This window comes from Artibeus jamaicensis, unplaced genomic scaffold, assembly GCF_021234435.1.
Source record: "Artibeus jamaicensis isolate MK-2021 breed Jamaican fruit bat unplaced genomic scaffold, CSHL_Jam_final contig_685, whole genome shotgun sequence".
Taxonomy (NCBI): Eukaryota; Metazoa; Chordata; class Mammalia; order Chiroptera; family Phyllostomidae; genus Artibeus; species Artibeus jamaicensis.
Window position 1 is genome coordinate 17537705 of NW_026521924.1, and position 23399 is coordinate 17561103.

Consider the following 23399-nt stretch of genomic DNA (forward strand, 5'->3'; position numbering starts at 1 on the left):
CTGATTTTAGAGGGAGGGGAAGAAATGGTGAGAAAGAGAGAAACAGTGATCAGTTGCCTCTTGTACACGCTTACAACCTAGGCATGTGCCCTGACTGGAAATCAAAACCCATGACCTTTCAGTTTACTGAATGAAGCTCCAACCAAGTCACACCGGCCAAGGCTTGTCTATTATATTCTTTTTTTTTTAATTTTTAAAATTTATTTATCTTTAGAGGGGAAGGGGAAGGGAAGGAGAGAGGGAGAGAAATATCAATGTATGGTTGCCTCTCATGCGCCCCCTCCTGGGAACTGGCCTGCAACCTAGGCAGGTGCCCTGATTGGGAATTGAACCGCGATCCTCTGGTTCACAGGCCCACGCTCAATCCACTGAGCTACACCAGCCAGAGCTAGTCTATTATATTCTTAATTTTTTATGATGTTTTCCAGTTTTAGAATTTCCATTTGACTCATTTTTATATGTTATAACTCCCTGGTGAAATTCTCTGTCTTATCATCTCTTTTCTGAACTTACAATCATTGGTCACAGTTATTTTTAAAATCCAATTTGATAATTCAATATCTAGATCACCCATGAATCTTTTTATTGCCTATTTTTTGCTGTCATTTATTATGTTTGGTAATTTTTGACTCAATGACAGACATTTATGTTTGAAAAATTGCAGAGATTCGAGATGAGATTATTTTCCTCCAGAAAGGATTTCTTTAAACTCTGGTAAGCAACTAGAATAGAATTATATCGTATTAATCTAATTAGAGATTTACCTAATTAGAAGCTGGATTCAGTCTTTGTAAGACTAGCCTATAAGGTAGTCTACCCTCCTTCCTCAAGTGTAGACCTTCCGAGTCCAAAAGCCAAGTTCTCTACCAGAGCCATCCCACCTCAGCTGGCCATGCACTCAAATTTATAATCCCTCAGCACCAGGAAATTGCTGATGGCTCCTTAATTTTTTACCAGCCAGTTTCCATTCTGTTTTTCTGTCTCTCAGCCTGTGCCTGTTTCAAACTGGTAAATGCATCGAAGAGAAAGCAGCTCAGAATGTCAATCTCACTTTTTGAGCTTTCTTCTTCGGGACCTCAGCTTTCAAACAGATGTTTTTTGCATTCATACTGCTTTTCTAATAGTTCTAGGGAGGAGGGCTGGTCTGCTACTACAAGCCAGTTCACTGATCCAACCAGAACCATAGGAACGTGCATGACTTGGTTTTAGTGAGCCCATGCTGGTAACTCAGGAGCACCTCTTCCCAACACCAACCACACGCAAAAATGCCTTCTATATTGTAAAGGTCATCGACAACCTTTTTAGTGAAAACAAACGAGTGTGCTAGAAAAAACAAGGCTTTCAGATCAGACTCAGGTTTAAAACCAGGTTCTACCTGTGTATCTTTGGGCAAGTCGTTTTCCCCCCTGAGCCTTAGTTTCCTCGGCTCGAAAGTAAGATTAGTGACCTATTTCACAGGGTTCTTAGGAGGATGAAATGGTAATGTGCACAAAGTACTTAGCATACAGTAAACCTCAATAAACTAGCTTCCTGAGATCAACTTTTTACCTCTTTTTGAAAACGGGGGCATCAACTTCGCCTTTGAAAGTTCCAAATGCATTAAGCTTTTACAACTATCTACTAATGGATTCTTTTTTTTTCTTTCAGTTATCTTTGTTAGTAAAAGGTAGTAACTTGATATTTATATTACCAATAGCCTCCTTTCAAAGTATTTTGATACTTCAGATAGTTTAGAATGGCTCTAAATCAGTCTCAGAAATATCAGAACAAACAGTTTTCTAAAAGCCTATCAGTAAATAGGCTGGTTTCCATAATGAACTAATATGTATGCAGTAGTTTAACTGCATATAATCCTATTATAAAGAAGCCTATACTCAGTATAATTTGTCTTTATGCTACATCTCCACTGGGTGACTACTCCCAATCAGGGGAAGATGCATATGAATAAACTCACAATTTAACTACCAGTGCTTAGCTAAACATAGAACACAGACACATCTGTTGAAGGCAGTCATAAAAATCTAATCTGGGGCTGCTAAATTCCCTTTTTCTCTCGTGTACAGATTTTCCTTCTCCACTTTCACCTATTCTTACCTCTCCCTAGGAACTAGATAACAAAATCTGTTGAAGATTAAGAAACAATGCCAAAGCAATGTTGAACTTTCTTTTCAAAAGTGTTCTTTTCATTTGGCTTGACAAATTTTATTTCTTTATATTTTATTACTTAAAGATAATAAAATATAGCTGGCTGTAGATTTACGAATCTTGGGAACTGGGAACTGGCCTGCAACCCAGGCACGTGCCCTGCCTGGGAATCGAACCCAGCTTACAAGAAAATTAACCCATACTCAGGAATGAGGAGTGAGAGATTCTGAATTTAAAGTTGTCCCCACTGTTTTCAGGGGGAAACATCTATTCTTGCCCCCTAATTCAGAGTTCTTGAAGGTTAACAGTCCTAAAGGGGTTATTTTCATACAAGTATAGAAATGTAACATGGCTCTTGTAGCTGGAAATTACTACCTCATGCCGTTACCCTCCTTTACACACACACACTTCTGAAGAAGAGTAATGTGTTCTAGGCTTCCTCACTGTATCTAAGAATGCATTTTTCCAGAGAAACAAAATTTTAAACTATGGTTAAGTGACTACACAGAGAGTTTCCATTTATTCATTCAACATACTCTTTCTAAAAGGACTACTTCACGTCTTCCTCTCTCCACAACCTTCAACTTCCCTCCCACTTCTTACTTTCAGCCAACAGGCTTATATCTTATCCCACTAAGAGAAGCAATTAAATGAGGGCTACCTTATTTTCCTACTACCCAGTTGACCAGATTCCTCTATCTATACCTATGCAATATTCTCATATTAACAGTGATGAATTTCCCCTTTTCTTATCTAAATCCTCCACCTAAGAAGTGGACCCCATTCCTTCTTGCCTCCTCAAAGACACTGTTCATTCAATTATCATCTATTTTTTTACATTATCAACTTCTCAATCCATAGGATTATTTCCATCAGCAACTAAATATCCAGATACTCATATTTAAAGAGTCTTCATTAGCCCTGGCCAGTGTGGCTCAGTTGGTTGGAACATCATCCTGTAGACCAAAAAGTCATGGGTTCAATTCTCAGTCAAGGCACACGTGTGGGTTGCAGATCCATTTTCTGGTCCATGCATTCAGGAGGTAGCTGATCAGTGTCTCTCTCACATTGATGTTTCTCCCCCTGCCTTCCCCTCCCTTTAAAATCAATACCCATGTCCTTGGGTAAAGATTTTTAAAAAGTCTTTATTAGACATCTCCCTCTAGCTACCACAGCATTTCTCTGCCCTCCTTTAGAGCAAAACTCCTCACAAAGGTTGTCCTCGCCTCTGAGTACTTCAACCAGTCTCTTGCCCTTACAGTCCACTGAAAATACTATTGCCACAGTCTTCAAAGATCTTGATTTTGGCCTATCAATCATGATTCTTCTGTCCAAATTTCCCCACTTTGCAATAGCATTTGACATCATTTTCAACTCCTGCCTGGAAACATCGCCTTCATCTGGCTTCCAGGTACTACACTCTTAACTTTCCTCCTTTTCACCTTTATTTGCTAGCTCCCCTTCCCCTTCCCAACCTCGATGTATTGGAATGCTCCAGGTGTGTGTATTCTTCTTTATGTAAATTTACTTCCTATGTGTCTTAGTTATCTATTCCTGTGTAACACATTATCCTAAAACAACACACATTTATTATCTCACATAGTGTATGAGAGTCAGGAATCCAGAAGTGGCTTAAGGGGGTAGTTCCGGCACCGAGTCTCTTATGAAGTTGCAGTCTCTAAAGGGGTTTGAATATCTGCTTCTAGGCTTACTCATTTGGCTGCTCACAGGAAGGTTCAGTGCCTCATCACAAAGGCCTCTCCGTAAGGCTGGTCACGACAGGGCTTCCGCCAGAGCAAGTGATCCAAAAGACAGAAAGTCTAAGATGAAAGTTGCTCTGTCTTTTATAACCTAATCTAGGAAGTGACATACCAGCATTTCTGCCATATTCTATTGGTCACACAGACCAACTCTGGTACAATGTGAGAGACAACTACTTGAGTGTGAACACCAGAAGTTAGAAATATTTGGGGGCCATCTTGCATGCTGGCTATCATATTAGGTGATTGCATCCAGTCTAATGTTTTCAAATACCATCTATAGACCGATCCCAATTTTATGCCTCTGGCCTGGACCTCTCTTCTTGCATTTCACACTGGTATAGCCAATTGCATTAATACTGCCATTGGGATATCTATCCACATTTTGCCATGTATAATGCATACTTTTAAAAAAGATTTTATTTATTTATCTTCAGAGGGGAAGGGAAGGAGAGAGGGAGAGAAATATCAATGTATAGTTGCCTCTCGTGTGTCCCCTGATGGGAACTGGCCTGCAACCCAGGCATGTGCCCTGACTGGGAATCGAACCTCTATCCTTTGATTTGCAGGCCCGTGCTCAATCCACCAAGCTACACCAGCCACGGCTAATGCATACTTTTTGGCCTAATTTTTTAAAAGATTTTATTTATTTATTTTTTTAGAGAGAGGAGAAGGGAAAAACAGAGAGAGGGAGAGAAACATCAATGTGTGGTTGCCTCTCATGCGTCCCCCATTGGGGAACTGGCCTGCAACCCAGGCACATGCCCAGACTGGGAATCAAACCAGAGATCCTTTGGTCCACAGTCTGTGCTCAATCCGCTGAGCTACACTAGCCAGGCTGGCCTAAATTTTTGAGAGAAAAATAAGGATGCACATTATATATGGGTAGTACTAATTCCATATCTATATGTTTTAATTATTTTATTTATGTGTATACATTAAAAGTGTAACTCTAGAAAGCAGTAACAATATCTGTATGCAAAATAATACCCTGAAATATAATAATCTATTTTATTTCTAAATATAAATAAAAAACACTGAAAACAAAAGGCTTTTTTGTGTGAAAGTTTGGACCAAACACATGGGTACGCAGTGTACATGGCAAAATACAGTGATAAGCACTTCAAACTTAACGGGATGAAATCTGAACTGTATTTTCTACCCAGCTAAAATCTGTTCCTCCCTTAGTATTCTTAATCTCATGAAATACTACCACCACTCATTCAACTGCTCAGGACCAAAATCTGCTATCTTTGTATCCTTTAATCCTCTCTTGACTTCATATCTCACATCAAATCTATTCACAAGTCTACCTCTAAAAAATATAACTATAATCAATGTTTAAAGAATCTAATCATTTTTCACCATCTTCATCATCACTACCCTAGTTCCAAGGCAAACCATCCTGCTTAGACTACTGTATAAGCATTCTAGTAATTTTTTCCCCGTTTCACATCTTGCTCCTAGTGTCAATTTCCCTCAGAGTATCTACAACAGTATTTTTAAATGTAAAATAAATATGAGCACTTCTCTTCTGGTTTAAAAGTCTCCAGTGCCTTTCAAATCACAGTAAAAATACAATCTACTTTCTATTGTGGACCACTGGAGTCAGTGAAGGATCTTAGGATGGCTGGGTGAAAACATGCTCTAAAAGGCAGTGACTGAGCCTCGAAGCCATGATTGAGGAATATGAGAAAGAGCTGGAGGAGATGAAGAATATAATTCCATCTGATCAAATGACCACTGAGGATGTGAATGAAGTCTTCCCAGAAACCAAATAAGACAAGAAATATCCCACCTGGCCTCACCAGCCTGTTGAGAATTTATAAACTTGAGTCTGGGAGGAAGCTCTGGCTCTCCTATTACAAACTGTGGACAGTAAAAATAATTATATTAGAAATAGATAGATAGAAAATCCAAATTCCTAATTATGTCTGTAACAGTCCTACAGCCCTGGCTGCATGACTCGGCTGGAGCATTGTTCCTCGTACTCTAAGGAAAGGTTGTGGTTTGATTCCCAGTCAATGCATATCCCTAGGTTGCGGGTTTGATCCCCAGTTGGGGAGTATACAGGAAACAACCAATCAATATTTCTCTCTCATATTGATGTTTCTCTCCCTCTCCCCCACCCCCTTCTATCTTTAAAATCAATGGAAACGTGTCCTTGGGTGAGGATTTTTTTTTAAGTCCTATATAACGTGGCCTCTAATTTTTCTCAAAACTTACCTTTATTATTTTTCTCCTTGCTCATTCTGCCATAGCAACACTGGTCATCTTTCTGCAACTCACAATGCCAAGTTCATCTCCAAATCAGGGCCCTCAAACAGCTTGCTAGCTTCATTTAGATCTCTTATTCAAATTACACGTCCTCAGAGAGCCTTCCCTGAACACGCTATCTAAAACTGTAGCACAGACTTCCGCCAAGATGGAGGCATAGGTGGATGTGCCGTGCCTTCTCACACAACCAAGATTAGAGACAACTAAATATTAGCAACAGAAAACACAGCCAGAACACGGAAAATTGAACTTTTCAGAAGTCCGTTAACAACAAATTCTTCAGCCTGACCGGTAAGGGGCAAAACCAGCGGCTGGTGGAGCAGGGTTGCACAGGAAAACTCGGTCAGACGCACGGAATCCAGGCGCAGGGTTGCACGGAATCCAGGCGCAGGGTTGGACCTAGTGAGCGACTGAGCGAGCGACCAGGCGAGCGACCGCGGGGGAGACAGCGGGGCAGCGGGGCTGCGTGTTGACTGAGGTCGAGCATTTGTGCGCGGGTGGACAGGCGAGGGAGTGGGCGGTTGGACCAGGCCGGCAGGTCCCCATGGCAAGCGGCAGTGGAGGGCGCCGCCATTTCCCTGCTCTGACCCCACCTCCACATACCCCAGCGACTCTGAGTGGCCCGGCCCAGATGAACCACCTAAGGCACTGCTCCTCCGCACCCAGCTGTGAGAAGCGGCAGAGGGGGGTCGCCATTTCCCCGCTCTGGCCACGCCCCCACATACAGCATCACAACCCAGCGACCTGGGAATCCAAGGCGCCGCTTCTCACACTTAAAGGGCCAGAACAGACCAAGAATGGCGCAGGAGGATCTCAGAGCCCCAGAGCCAATAGATCTAAGCGATGAAGAAATAGCAAAACTCACAGACACACAGTTTAAAACATTGGTGATCAGGATCCTCACAGAACTGGTTGATTATACCGACAAATTAGACAAATATATGAAGGCGAAACTAATTGAAATGAATGGAATTGCACAGGACACCAATAGCAATGAAAAGGAAACTGGGACTCAAATCAATGGAGTGGACCAGAAGAAAGCAAATAATGGCCAAACAGAAAAGAGTCAAGAAGCAAGAATTCAAAGAAATGAGGAGAGACTTAGGAACCTCCAGGACATCTTTAAACGCTCCAACATCCGAATTATACGGGTACTAGAAGGGGGAAAGGAACAGCCACCAGTGGAAAAGTTATTTGAACAAATAATAAAGGAGAATTTCCCCAATCTGGCAAAGGAAATAGACTTCCAGGAAATCCAGGAAGCTCAGAGAGGCCCAAAGAAGTTGGACCCAAGAAGAAACACACCAAGGCACATCATAATTACATTAGCCAAAATTAAAATGAAGGAGAGAATCCTAGAAGCAGCAAGAGCTAAGGGGACAGTCACCTACAAAGGAGTCCCCATCAGACTGTCAGCGGATTTCTCAAAAGAGACCTTACAGGCAAGAAGGGGCTGGAAAGAGGTATTTCAAGTCATGAAATCTAAAGACCTACATCCAAGATTGCTCTATCCAGCAAAACTTTCATTTAAAATGGAAGGACAGATAAAGTGCTTCTCAGATAAGATCAAATTCAAGGAGTTCATCATCACCAAGCCCTTATTATATGAAATGTTAAAGGGACTTATCTAAGAAAAAGAAGTTAAAGAAACATGAACAGTGAAAGGACAACAAACTCACAGTTATTAACAACCACACCTAAAACAAAAGCAAACTAAAAGGACAGCTAGATCAGGAGTGGAAACATAGAAATGAAGATCTCAAGGAGGGTTAGCAACAGGGGAGTGGGAGGAGGAGAAGGGGGGGAGAAGGTACAGAAAATAAGTAGCATAGACAGTAGATAGAAAATAGATGGGGGGGGCAAGAATAGCATGGAAAATATAGAATCTAAAAGACTTGAGACACATGGACATAAACTAAAGGGGGGGTAATGGTGGGGATGAGGGGTAGGGTGGAGGGGAATAAAGGGGGAATAGAACAACTGTAACAGCATAATCAATAAAAAAAATTTAAAAAAAAACTGTAGCACATACATGACTGTCACTCTTTACCCTTTTAACCAGCTTTAATTTTCTACATGTGCTTACCACTCAACTGTTATCTCATTTTTTAAACTTTAGCTTTATGGAGAAAAGTTAGTATAAAATACAGTGTACATATTTAAAGTGTGCAAGTTGATCGATTTTGACCTATGTAGACATCCATAAAATCATCCCCACAAGTCAAGACAGTGAACATATCCACCATTCCTAAAAATTTATCAACTTTACTGTTCATCCCAAATAACCAACTTTGTTTCTGTGATTTTCTATTGTTTTTCTGTTTTCTATTTTATTTTTTTCTACTCCCATCTTTATTATTTCTTTTATTCTGCTTTGGTCATTTTCTTTTTCTAGTTTCTTCAGGTAGAACTGAAGTCATTGATTTGAGATCTTTCTTTTCTCATATAAGCGTTGAGCACTATAAATTTTCTCCTAAGAACTGGTTTAGTGACTACCCACATATTTTGATAGGTTGTATTTTCGTTTTCATTCAGTTCAAAATACTTTTTAATTTTCTTTCTGATTTCTTCTTTAATTCATGGGTTATTTAGGGATATGTTACTTAGTTTTCAAATGTTTGGAGATTTTCCAGATATCTTTCTGAGGTCAATTTTTTATTTAGTTCCATTGTGATCAGAGAATATACTTTGTATGACTTCAGTCCTTTTAAATTTGCTCGAGTCTTGTTTTATGGCTCAGAATATGATCTACCTTGTAAAGGTTCCATATACACTTAAAAAGATTATGTGCTTTGCTTCTGTTGGATGGAATGTTCTACAAATGTCCATGAAGGCAAGTTGGTTGATAGTGTTGTTCAAGTCTTTTATATCTTTGTTGATTTTTCGGTCTACTTGATCTATTAATCATTGACAGAGGGGTACTGAAATCTCTAACTATAACTGTGCATTTGTCCATCTCTCCTTGCAGCTCTATCCGTCTTCATGTATTTCAAAATTCAGCTACTAGGTATATAAATATTTAAAATTGCTATGTCCTTGTGATGAATTGACATGTTTTTTTTTTAATTCTCACCTAAGGATATGTTCATTGATTTGAGAGAGAAAGGAAGAAAAAGGGAGAGGGAGAGAGAAACACTGATGTAAGAGAGAAACATCTATTGGTTGTCTTCTGACGGGATTGAACCTACAACCTAGGTACGCATCCTGACTGGGAATCAAATCCACAGCCTTTCAGTGTATGAGACAACATTCCAACCAACTGAGCCACCTGGGCAGGACAATGAATTGACATCTTTATTGTGATGAAATGACCTTCCTTATCCCTGGTGACATTCTTTGCTCTGAAGTGTTTCTTTTTAACAAACTCACTATCTGTTTCTCACACAAATATATAAGTACCCTGAGGCCAGGGACAATATCTTGTTCTGTACCCCTAGCACGTTGCAGCATAGCTGGCATTTGGTACACACTTAACAAATTTTTATTAAAGGAAAGAGAGAAGGGAGGGAAGTACTCTATACACAAGTAAGTATAGAGCTACACACTAGTATCAAAAAAATAACGATGAAAAGGTGCCGGTACTTGTTTTGAGGAGCATATAATGGGTGAAACGAGTACAGAGGTAATTGTCAGAGTGTGATATGAGCCATGAAAAGGATAAGCAGAAGATACTCTGTAAAATACAGAAGGAACATCGAACCTCATCTAAGGTGATGAGTGATGGCTTTCTGGAGGGGTAAAACCAAAGCTAGTATCAGAACAGAGAACCAGCCACAAAAAGAGGGAAGAATGGCCCTCCATAAGGAGACAACAGCATGAACAAAGACACAAAGGTAGTAGAGAATATGTGCTGAAGCCTAATGAAAGCACGTCAGGACTCTCTCAGGGGACTCCTATCCTGTCTAGAAAACACACTGCCCGGGGCCCACAGCACACTGAGCCCTCATGGCTAGTGGGCTGCTTACTCTTTGTGATGCTCAGACAACCTGTTCCCAGTAAATGGACTGCGGGCTTATTAAGAATCTCTTAAAATATTCCTAACCTATTTCTACTAGTAGTTCTTGATACTGTGACTTGATTAGACAGTAATACAAAGATAATGGAATGTGAATACAAAAGACAGTTGTTATCTCCATGAGTACCAAGTTAAATGCTTTAGAAAAACTAGATTGAAGAACGACAACAAAAAATTGTTCTCAAAGTAGATATGAGGTAGACAACTATAGAAATTAGGGTTTATGTCCGGGCTGGTGTGGCTCAGTGGATTGAGCTCTCACCTGTGAACCAAGGGGTTGCTGGTTTGATTCCCAGTCCCAGTCAGGGCATGTGCCTGGGTTTTGAGCCAGGTCAGGTCCCTGGTGTGGGGCGCTGGAGAGACAACTACACATTGATGTTTCTCTCCCTTTCTTTTCCCTCTGTCTAAAATAAATAAATAAATAAATTTAAAGAATTTTTTTAAAATTGGGGGTTAAATTGCCAAATTACAAAACTACTACTTTAAAATGATATGGTCAGTGGGAAGAGGGAGAAAAGAGAGGAAAGAAATGTGGCTGCTGTGCTGAGTAGGGCCCACAGGGCATTATCCCATAAGGTATTTAGATTTCATCCTGAGGTCTGTGGTGAGACCCAAAGATACTAAGCAGAATAGTGACAAAATCAGATTCACATTTTAGAAAGACTCTGGCTGCAGAACAGAGTAAAGGAGCAACACAATGCAGAGACTTGTGAGGAAGCTGTTGGAGTAACACAAACAAGAAATAACAGTAAACTAAGAGTGATTTTATGATTCACTAAGAACTAAGAACTAATTTTATGGGTAAATAGATTTTTGTGGGCTTTCTAAGAAACCAACATTGCTATCACAACTTTCATAGGAAAGCATGTTCCAAAGAATCAATTACTTGTCAATTAGCATACAACCTATTCATACACTGGGGACTGTTTACAATTTACTTGCCATTAAAAATAGTAACTTCTACAAAGTCTCATCTGCTTCCGAAAGTACAATCAATCTGTATCATTTCCACTACAACTTTGAAATCTTCTTACGTGAAAGCCATCTAAAATAGAGCTATTTCTAAATATGATTTTCAAAAATAGATCTTTTAGCCTTGACCAGTGTGGCTCAGTTGGTTGGGCATTGTTCTGCAAAGCAAAACGTTGTGGGTTCGATTCTTAGGTGGGACACATGCCTAGGTTGCAGGGTCGGTCCCCAGTTGGGGCGCATACAAGAAGCAACCAATCGATGTTTCTTTCTCACATTGATGTTTCTCTCTCCCTCCCTCCCTCTCTTCCCTCGGCCTCTCAAAAAAAAATCTTTCTAAATGTTTATACTAACTACAGTTTAGGCTTTGGTACCTATGACTATAAATTACTCCTAGTACACAGAAAAGAAAACAAGAACACTTACTTCATGAAACACTGCTCCTGAATATGGAGACACTCCCAAGTCCAACAGTGAGAGGCCTTCAACCACTGAAAAGTAAGACATCCAAGTTCACTCTTACTTCAAAGACACATGCAGATGGCCATAAACCAGTGTCAGATACTCCCAGGACAAAGGGCCTTATAGTTTATCTAACCCCCTTTACCTCATTCCCAGAAATTGGGTTTAAGTCTTGCTTTGAAAATATCTTATCATGGGGAGCTTTCTTCCATAGGGTATCCCTTCCCATTGTGGCAAACCAGTCATTATGAGAACATTTTATACTGAACTATAAGTTTCCTTTGATCTCCCTGTAACTTCTACCTACTATAAAAAGTGTTTCATTTATATATACTCTGCTCCAATACAAAACATAGTAAGATAACAAATTAGGAACTTGTGAGAAATGTTCATAGGTGGGGAAATGAGCAGTCTCATTGTGCTCAACTACTCTCATATGTGCTTTGAGTGACATTTGTATTAACTTTTCTTCAGGGCAATATGTACTTTTTAAGTGTGTGCTTTTTAAAGCAATTTATCTTAGGGAAATAATTGGACAAGTACTCAGAGAAATATGTTCATTACCATGCTCAAGAATAGTGAAAAATGAAAAATAATCCCAATGTCCATTGATGAAGATTTATTTAAATGAATTATGACATGTTTTTTTTGTGTGTGTATATATAGATGGATAGATACACTTTACAGTAAAAATTATACTATAATATAAATTGACCAACTAAAAGCAAAAGCTCTTCCTTACAGATAACTGTATGTGTCAAATGCAGAAAGAAAGATGGAAACAGAAAACCACCACCTGGCAGACCCCGCAGTAATAACTGTAAAGTGCAAGTATCATCAATGAATACCAAAATTAGTGGGTAAAAATGTAATATGAAGCAGAGTATTTACAAGGGGAAAAATAATAATTTTATGTGAATAAACCTGACATTTACCACCTTCATCAAGAGACTGCAGTTTACATCACCAGTAATACAGGGTGGAGCAAAAGTAGGTTTACAGTTGTTCCTATGAAAATAATACAATAATTAATGAATAGTAACACAAAATAAACTCTGTGTTTCAAGTACTCATAACTGTAAACCTACTGTGCCCCTCCCTGTATGCTGCCAGTTAACACTGTCAACGTCAAATACCTCCTGATATGACTCACAGAGATGGGCACAAAACACTTCTGTGGTCCTTATGCCAAAAATGTGGCATCCTTGCTAAAAACACATAATTCCCATCTAACCATAAGAAAACATTAGACAAACCCAAACTGACAGTCAAAGTAACTGGCCAGTACTCACTAACAATGTTAAGTCTGAAGAAGCATCCCAAATTGGAAGAGACTAAGGATACATACCAACTACATGCAATATGGGATCATGGACTAGCTCTTGGATGAGAAAAAGGACATTGGTGAAATGATTGTTATAATTCCAATGAGATCTACAGATTAGTTCATAGTATTGTATCAAAGTTAATTTTTGAGTTGAGGTCACTGTACAATGGTTTGGTAGGATATTGGATACCCTATATCCAGAAGAAGCAGGATGAGAATAAACAAGAAGTTTATATATATTATTACAACATTTTAAAATATCTAAAGTTATTTCAAAATTGAGTTAAAATAAAAAAGTATATTACAGATATATATTTATTGAAGGAAATAAGTCCATGAAATACTCTTAAAGAAAAGCAGGTTATATAACAGAGCATATTAAAAATGACAAAGCTTTATTTTCAATATTTACAGGCATTCATTCATTTAATTATTTGAGAATATGTAGTTAATGATAAATGCCTCAAAATAAGCATAAAACATTAAAAAAGTAAACAAAGAAATTTAACAATGACCACCTCTGGGTGACAAGAATACAGAAGATGTTTAGTTTCTTTTATCTTTTCTTTATTTTCTGAATCTTTAGCAATGCACATGCATTATTTTATAATTATTAAGAAGAAACGAGGTTGCAGGGCTGGGTGAAAAAGGCGAAGGGATTAAGCACACACACACGCACACACACACACAAACTTAGAGACCCAGACAACAGTATGGTGAGTACCAGAAAAAAATGGGGTGAGGTAGAAGAGGGTAATAGGGGGATAAATGGTGGTAGAAGGAGACTTGACTCGGGGTGGTAAACACACAACACAATATGCAGATGACAGATTATAGAATTGTACAACTGAAACCTATATAATGTTGTGAACTGATGTCAACCCAATAAATTCAATTAAAAAGAAAAAAGTAAACAGAAAAAATAATTTTAAAAGAAAGTGAGTAAAGAAGGATAAGAAAAAACAGACTGGAGCCACAAAAACCTATAAAATATACAAGCTTATATATGCATATAATATCTCACAAGTATATATAAGAAATTAATATATGAGAGAAACTGTTCCCTTCAGGGAACAGTACTGGGTGGTTATAGGAAAGTGGTGGAAAGGTGCCTTTCAATAGTACAGTCTTTTGCATCTTTGATTTCTGAACCATGGGACTGAATTACCTGTTCAAACATAAATATATAAAACAGAATTCAAGTTATAAAGTCTGTTAAAAAAACTATATATTGTTAACGAGTGGCCATAAATATGGCTTTAAACTTTACAGACCCCCCCTAGAAGAAAACCTAAGCAATTACACAATTCGTGGTGACTATAAAATAAAGCAAATCCCACGGCTCAAACAAATTCTAACTGGTCCTTACACTAGGACCAGAAACTTCCCTCAAGGAGCCACATAATAAGGCTGTGTAGCACAGCTGTTAAGCCCTTCACTAACAGCGTTACTAGGGACTCGTGCAGATGATTCATCAGGCCACTTCACATGGCAACTCTCAATCTAAGTCAACGGCAACTTATCAGAGAAGTAAAAGCATTCTACAGAGGAACAGTAACATGCTGTCAAGGAACATCTGTCTCCACTGGTTTAATCTAGACGCGGCCTTTTGATTAGGTAGCTAGAGAAACAGACTGCAGAACTTTCAGACAACAGTCTAAAACATAATTTCTCTCAGATATATTTTGCCCTGATATTGTACACTAGTGAATTTATTACTGTGTTCTTTGGCAAGTGCCTGGAATGTGGCTCTGCTGTCTTATTAAATATGAACTCATATTACTTAATAGATAATTAATCTGGAGGAGTTAACCTCACATAAAAGTGTTTTAAAAAAAAACACCACCTTGTACTCCCATCATCTATAACATCAAATAGTGTAGGAAGAACACAAACTCAACATATTTTTACTTAAACGCGTTTAGCTTTATGATAAACTTCGTACAACGACCTTATTTTTTCCTGTTTTAGTGCACATGATTGAAAACTTGGGCACAGTCAGTAGTGTGTTTGGGAACATCTGAGCTACAGACTACCAAAATCCTCTAGAATATAACAGTGACTCTATTCCATGTGTAAAAGAATAATCAGGGCCGCAAATTCTACTATATATAACAATGTTTCACTATTTTGCTGGAAATATTTTAGGGTAGGCTTCACAAAATGCCTATTTGGGTAAAAAAAATTTAACCCTTATTAAAAAAGAAGAATCCACAGCTTTAAGCTATTCTTTTTCCTAGAATACCTCTCTCTCTCTCTCTCTCACACACACACACACACACACAAATAAAATCCATGAAAAGTATATCAAAGCAACTGAATAACATTTCTGCTTCATGGGATTGTCCAAGAACAAATGTTTTTAACTAGTTGACCATTAAAGTCCATTAACTATGATCAACTATTCTAAAACATAAGTTGTTTTAATAAAGTCTCTCAATTCTTAACTACTAAATTCCACGAAGCAAGAATTCTTATTTAGTTAACTTGATGTAATTTTCCTGAGGGTAATAATAAAAACCTATCATCTAGTATAAGACAAACATTGACTTTGAGCTTCTCTTATCAAAAAGGGTATATTCCCTGGCTGGTGTGACTCAGTGGACTGAAGAGCCACCTGCCAAGCAAAAGGTCACTGGTTGGATTCCCAGTCAGAGCACGTGCCTGGCTTGCAGGCCAGCCCCCCCCCCCACGTTGGGGGTGTGCAAGAAGCAGTCAATCCACGTCGATATTTCTCCCCCTCTCCTTCCTTTTTCTCTAAAAATAAATAAATAAAATTTAAAAGTTCATTAAGCTCCACACTTATTATATGGGCATTGTATATACAGTATTTCAATTTAAAAAAAAAGAGTTTTTTTTAAAAAAAATCTACAAATACTGGCGCTCTCCTAGCACCCATCCCATTTCTCCCTTGCTTTGGACATTTCCCACCTTTCAACATTCCTTGAGCCTGTTCACCTCCTGCTACCTGGAACTCTCCTTTCCCTAATCTCCCTTTCCAAACTCTACATTCTTCAAGAGTTAGCTCAAATCCCTAAACCTGAAGAAACTGGAGAAGCAGAGCACACTTTCTTCAGAGTCAGAACTCCAAGGAAGGACCTGGATGGACACTGGACGTACACTTTTCATAAATGATTGTTTCTCCCACTGGAAAGATCTGTGCATCCTTCAGCCCAAGTTCTGTCTCATTGTAGGAGCTAGTACACAAAAATGTTTAATGAACGTCTTAAATAAAAACAGTAGAAAACCCTGCATGGTAAGTCCCAGACTGAGAACAGGCGTCCAAGCACCTCAAATACGCTTCTTGCCTGGGCAAGATTGGTACCTAACCGGGGACCTCCGCACACACCATCCCGTAACCCCGGGAGCACCATTTGAGACCGAGTTAAATCCCACGCCCTTCTCAATTCCCACTCCACCCTGCATGCCCTTTACATATCCCGACCCTTCCCCAGACCATGCCCCTAGCTCATGACACGAGTGGGACACACCCCCTCCGATAGCATCCCTCCGGTAATCCGGCTCTCAGGGCCCAAATCTCACTGTAAAGCCCCACGACCCCTCCCCTCAGCAGCCGCGTCCTTAGGCCCCGCCCCCCGCCCTCCTAGGACACCAGAGCGGGTCTGAATCTTGAGCTTGCGGCCACTGCCAAGCCTCTCATTCACAGAGGTTGCTCCCAGAGCACCGACGGTATTTGGCCGCCTAACTCGAGCCGGTGGCCTCACCTCTCTTCCAAGAGCTCAGTGGGGACACCACCTCCACCCGCTCGGAGATGAATTCGGCCAGACTGGAGCGGAACAAGGCCGCCCGCACTGTCACGGCCACCACCAGCACAAGGGCCAAGGCAGCCGCCATGATAGCTGGGGCGGGCGGGCCGGTGGAGGCGAAGGCGAGGCGGAAGAGCCTCGCGACCTGGGCACCACTTCTGTAGTTCTGCGACCCGTCGCGCTTGGGTGGTACGATCGGAGCTGCCAGACACAGGACTACCACTCCCAGGAAGCCTTGCGGCCACGCGGGGAGCGCTGACGGAAAGCGGGGCATCTCAAATTTCTAGCAAAAAGGTTGGGGGACGTCTCCTTTGATAGCTGTGAATTGTGAAAGCACTCAGGGGTCGAAGTGCTGCTGAAAGCGAATAGGTGAAGGCAGTTATCTTCCTAGGATTGTGATCCAGTTTTAGAGATGTTAGTTTCACTCGTGTGTATGTTTTGTTTTGCTTTTAAGAGTCCATTTATTTTTAGAGAGAGGAAGGGGGAAAGAAAGGGAGAGAATCATTGCTGATCATTGCTGAGAGAGAAACATCAGAACATCAGAAACACCTAGCAGAAACATCCATTGGTTGCCTCCTATAGGGAGGCATCAAGCTGCAACCCAGGCAGGCGCCGTGACCCGGAAGATCCAGCGACCTTTCTATTGCAAACCGCGCCCAACTAACTGAATTTCACGCCCAACTAACTGAATTTCACTGGTCAGGGCTTGTGTGTGTGTTTTTAATGGTTAAGCCTATTTTTAAATCCTCACCTATGGACATGCTTAATGATTTTAGAGAGAGGGGAAGGGGAGAGAGAGAGAGATGTGATATGTGTCGGACAAGGAACTGAACCACAACCTAGACACATACCCTGATTGGGAATTGAACACCGGATCTTTCAGTGTTCCGCACAAGGCTCCAACCAGCTGAGCCGCACTGAGCCGTTTTTATTTATTTAATATTTAGAGAGAGGAGAAGGAAAGGAGAAAGAGAGAGCAAGAGTGAGAAACATCAGTGTGTGGTTGCCTCCTGCACACCCCTCACTGGTACCTGGCCCACAATCCAAGCGTGTGCCCTGAGTGGGAACAGAACCTGTGGCCCTTTGCTTTCACAGGCCTGCTCTCACGCTCTCAATCCACTGAGCTATACCAGCCAGCGCTGTTTTTAAAGAATGTTGCCAGGCACTATATTGGATTCTGAGGATATATTTTGGAGTAGTAAATAGACTTGTTAGCCCTGTGGCCTTGAACAAGTTATTTCACCTTTCTGTATCTTAAATCTCATCTGAAAAATGTACTGGTTGTTGACTCCTATCAGCCTGCTAGAAACGACTGAGGAATTCTCTAAAAATTTACCAGTTGCACCCTGGCTGGTGTGGCTGAGTGGATTCAGTGCCAGACTCTGAAGTGAAAGGTTGCCTTTTCCATTCCTGGTCATGATACAGGGTGCAGCTGGGCGGGCCGGAGGGGGGGGGGCAAAAAAAAAAAAAGATTTGAAATGGTGTCCAGAATTCAAAGTGTATAGGAATATTGGAGAGACATATAGGATGTCCTCACCGCCCCCCACCGCCCCCGCAGGGGGAAGGGACGAATGGAGCAGGGCCATTGAGAGCTAGTTTGCATAGCAGCAGTTTTGCAGCTAACCTCTGGAATGATTATTTAACATATCTATAACCTTTAACTGGTTTCATAGATATGTTAAATAGCTGTGGCCAAGTTTGGAGGGAGAGAGAGAGAGGGAGGGAGAGGGAGGGAGAGAGTGTGAGTGTGAGTAGTGGCTGGGACTCAGGATGTAACTAGGGGCTGCGCCCCTAAGTGAGAGCAACTGCGAGAAAGATGGGCTCCAGGACATGAGGGGATAACGGCCCAGGTGAAAGGGAAAACCACGCAGCTTTGCCAGAATGGAGATCCCTGCAGCCAGGTGAAGGAGAAAGGCACATGGTTTTGGTGGAGTGTAAACCCCTGCAGCTTTGGTAGAAGAGGCCCACGTGGCTTTGGGATGCTTCCTTTGGCCACGTGGCCTGGAAAGCAGGAGAGACTTTGACTGGAACTGGGTACAAAGAACTCTTGCCAGTGGACCATGAGAGGGTACCACAGTACTTTGGATTAACTAGAGAGAGATCCTGCCTGCACGGTGACACAGCTGACGGTGCCAGTGGCCTGCAACACAGACGTGTGCTCTTTTCCTGATTTACGGTACCCAGAGTTGGGACAGTGGGAGAAGGGAGAGCTGTGTGAGTGTAGGTGTATACCCTAAAGGACTTTGCTATTTTAGTGGTGATGTTAGGCCTGAATAGCATTAAATAAACATTTTGTTTCCTTTTCACAAATCTCTGGCATTGAGAGATGTCTTTCCAATTGGCGGGGGACAGAAGAGCCCAGTAGATATTAGTATCCTGTCCTTGGGAGGGGCCCCTGTTGTATAGCAGTTTTTGGCACCCCTAAATTGGGATGGGCCAAATATTGTATTGCCCCTCCCTCGGACCTCTTGTTCGGTAACAGTCAGGGCACATGCATGGGTTGCTGGCAGGGCTCCAGGTTGGAGGCTCGTGAGAGGCAATGGGTATCTCTCGCACATTGCTGTTTCTCTCCCTCTTCCTCCTTCCCTTCCCCTCTCTCTAAAAGTAAATAAGTAAAATCATTTTTTTTAATTTTTAAAATTTATTTATCTTTAGAAGGGAAGGGAAGGAGAGAAGGAGAGAAATATCAATGTATGGTTGCTTCTCGTGCATCCCCTGCTGGGAACTCGCCCCTGCTGGGAACTGGCCTGCAACCCAGACATGTGCCCTGATGGGAAATTGAACCGCGATCTTTTGGTTCCCAGGCCCATGCTCAATCCACTGAGCTACACCAGCCAGGGCCAGTAAAATCATTTTTTAAAATTTTGCCAGTTGTTTTTAAACACATCCATTATAAAAAAATAAATCATATAGACTTACAACAAAATAAGTTGTATTAAAAACAAGATGCCCTGATGGGTGTGGCTCAGTTGGTCCCGCAGTCCTGAAAAAGGTCTGGGGTGGGGTTCCCAGTCAGGGCACAACCCTGGGCTGGGGCGGAGGCAACCTCTCCATGTTTCTCTCCCTCTCTTTCTCCCTCCCTTCTCCTCTCTCTAAAAATAAATAAAATCTTTAAAATAAGTAAATAGATAAATAAATAGAGATCATTATATCCCAAGGTTCTGTATTGGGTGTTGGGGAATATTTCACTAACAAAGTTATACCCCCACTTTTATGGAACTTGGAGGGTCGTTGCAGAGTCATAGTCTTAAGAATAACACAACTAACAATAAAATCACAAACCATGATGACAGAAGAAAGAAGGGGAGCAGAATGCTAGCAGAATGCAAAAATTAGCCCTGTAGCTCATAGCTTTCCTGACCAGTGGGAGGAGCAGGTCTCTGTTGGAAGAGGGGATCATGAAGGAATAGAGAGAGGCGCTGTCATCCTTTGAGCCCTGCTCTGCCAAGCACTGTGCCATACTTTCAACACACATTAGCTTATGTAGTCTGTACAGCCTTCCTGATATTTCAGGGTTTGTTTTTTTCTTTTTTGTAATGCAAGTACCTGTCTGAAACTTCGCCTGAGGAACCCACTTCAAAGGCTATCTTGAGTAAACATTGCCAGCCACACAACTAAAGAACCAGAGAGCCTCCCTGAACTGAGACCCCTTTGTTTTAGAGATATTGGTTGATTTCGATAACTTACCATTGGGCTTCCTGTTTTGTTTTGTTTTCCTCTCTCTCTTCCAGGGCTTTAAATTCCTGCTTTTTAAATTCACCAGTAACATGAAAGCCCATGAAACCCTAGACCACCATCCTCAGCCACCCCCAACCCCTGCAAAAAAGCAGTACCCCAGCCAGGCCTGTGAGCTCACTGTGCTCTCACACACTCTCCCTCTCTCTCCTGCCCCCCCCCCCAACCTTGTTGTGCTGTCCCAAGTGTGTTGTGTAATTTTCTGGTCTTGCAGGTCTTGTAAGTAATAAACCTTATCTTCAAAGTTTCCTGATGATTATTGCTAAAGGGCATCTTGAAATCATAATAAGAACCATTAGGGCTGGTCCAGCTACAACATTGTAATTGATAGGCTAAGTGAGACCAGTAGAAAACAAGTGTTGGTGTTTTCTTTTTACGTAAAGGAGGAGACATGTATTACATCTTAGAGTAAAGAATATTTCATCATGAAAAGTGGAGGAGATTATAACACAGTGAAGACTGAACGAGATTACGTAATATAAAATGCTTAGTATATAGCAAGTGCTTAATACACATGGTTAGCTGTTTTATTATTATTTGCATCATCCTAACAAATGACTTATAATTCTTCTTAAGGTAAGGATTGTCTTTGGGAAGAACAGTGATTAGCCATTATAGGTAGTAGATTTAACCCAGACCAGTGGTTCTTAAACATGAGTGTACATGGATCATAGACCTAAATGTAAGAGCTAAAGCTTGAAGACTCCTAGAAGAAAACAGAAGTAAATCTCCATGACATTGAGTTAGGCAACCGTTTTTTAGTTGTAACTCCAAAGCACAGGCAGCAAAAGAAGAAATAAACTGGACTTCATCAAAATTAAAAACTTTTGTACTCCAAAGAACACCATCAAGAAACGCAAAGAGCCCTGGCTGGTGTGGCTCAGTGGATTGAGCACCAACCTGCAAACCAGAAGGTCATTGCTTCGATTCCTGGTCAGAGCACATGCCTGACTTGTGGGCCGGGTTCCTGGTTGGGAGTGTGTAAGAGGCAACCATTCAGTGTATCAGTCATACGTGACGTTTTTATTCTTCCCTTTCTCTCTCCTTTCCCATCTCTCCAAAAATAAATAAATAAAATCTCTTAAAAAATTAAGATAGCTCATCTAACCATTAAAAAAAAAGAAATAAAAAGACAAGAACTCCAGTGGTGCAGTCAGTTAGTATGTGGTACTCACAAGACAGTGCATAGCAGAAAAATGAAAAGACAAACCATGGAAGAGAATATGGGAGAAAATATCTGTAAATCATATATCTGATTAGGAACAATTATTCATAATATATAAAGAACTCACAACTCAATAATAAAATGACAAATGACATGATTAAAAATAGGCAAAGGGTTTTAATAGTTACATTTCCAAACAAGATACATAAATGGCCAATAAGCATGTGACGAGAAGCTTAGCATCATTAGTTGTTAGAGAAATGTAAATCATAACCACAATAAGATACATCACTTCGTACCCACTGGGATAGCTACAATAAAAGACAGATAATAAGGATGTGGAGAAATTGGAACTCTCATAACATCGCTGGTTAGAATGTAAAATGCTGTAGTCATTTTGGAAAATAGTTTGGTAGTTCCTCAAAATGTTAAACATAGCCCTGGCTGGTGTAGCTCAGTGGATTGAGCACGGGCCTGTGAAGAAAAGGGTCGCTGATTTGATTCCCAGTCAGGGCACATGCCTGGGTTGTGGGCCAGGTCCCCAGAAGGGGCCATGTGAGAGGCAACCACACATTGATGTTTCTCTCCTACTCTTTCTCCTTCCCTTCCCCTCTCTCTAAAAATAAATAAATAAAATATTTTAGAAATGTTAAACATCAAGTTGCCGTATGTCCCAACAATTCAATTCCTAGAAATATTCAAGGTAAATAAAACACATTTACACAAAAATTTGTACACAAATGTTCATAGCTTATTTATAGTTATTGTTCATAATTGCCAAAAAGTAGAAACAACCCAAATATCTGTTTCGTTTGCCATGGATGAATAAACAATATGGTATATCTATACAATGGATTAAATTGGGCAATAAAAAAAGAATGAACTATTGATACACGCTGCAATATGGATAAACCTGGAAAGTAAAATAAGCCAATCACAAAAGGCCACATATTGTATAATTCCATTTCTATGAAATATCCAGAATAGGCAAATCTATAGAAACAGAAAGTAGATTAGCGGTTGCCCCATGCTTGGCCAGGGTGAGGATAGGGGTAGGGAAGAGAATGGGAAATGACTGCTGTGGGATTTCTTTTCATACCTTATTTTTGGGGGGGATGAAATATCCCAGAATTATGTTGTGGTAATGGTTTTACAACTATGAATATACCAAAAACCATTGAGCCCTACACTTTAGGTGAATTTTATGGTATGTGTATCATGTCTCAAAATTTAAAAAAATGACTGATCATCAGAATCACTTAGGAGATGTGTTTTTAAATGTAAATTCCCTAGCTCTGCCCTAGAGACTTATTCACTAGGTCTGGGGTGGAGCCCAGGCACCTGCATTCTTAATTTCGCCAGTGTCTCTGCTGGTGGCTCAGGAACCATATTTTGGAAAACATTACACTGGAGGCATAACTATCCAGAAGCATATGCAATAAGAAGATGAAAATATTAATAATATCTAGCAAGTACTGAATGTTTACTATGTATTAAATATTATTTTAAGCAATTTACCAGAACCTGTTTTCTCATTTAAAATACATACTATTATGGGGACTATAATGTCCCTATGACCACATGCACATGAGGAAATTGAGGCACCAAGAGATTTAGTAATTTGTCTAAGGTCACACAGCTAGTAAATGGCATAACAGGATCTGAATAGCACCTCCAGACATTGTGGTTAAGTTGCTCTGCCTGAGAAAATGAGGGGAATTGTGGTTGGGTCTGGTTGTTTTGTTGTTGTAGCTGAGAAGGAAGGGGAGAGAACTGA

The 23399-nt window shown here is 40.5% G+C and overlaps 1 protein-coding gene across 3 annotated transcripts in view; it reads right to left on the reverse strand.

Annotated features, from left to right (window-relative positions):
- Positions 1 to 16908, reverse strand: part of PIGU (phosphatidylinositol glycan anchor biosynthesis class U) — a 96245-nt gene extending 79337 nt beyond the window's left edge. Inside the window, exons 1-2 of one of the 3 annotated variants that reach the window (XM_053671137.1) lie at positions 16681 to 16908; positions 11593 to 11657 (exon numbers count right to left, since the gene is read on the reverse strand). In XM_053671137.1, coding sequence (XP_053527112.1) covers positions 11593 to 11657; positions 16681 to 16810 — 195 coding nt within the window. In that variant the 5' untranslated portion in view covers positions 16811 to 16908. Of the gene's footprint in view, positions 1 to 5703; positions 5775 to 11592; positions 11658 to 16680 lie in introns of those variants that run through there. The other 2 variants (XM_037164450.2, XM_037164451.2) reach the window with 2 other exon arrangements.
- Between the last annotated feature and the right edge of the window lie 6491 nt (positions 16909 to 23399).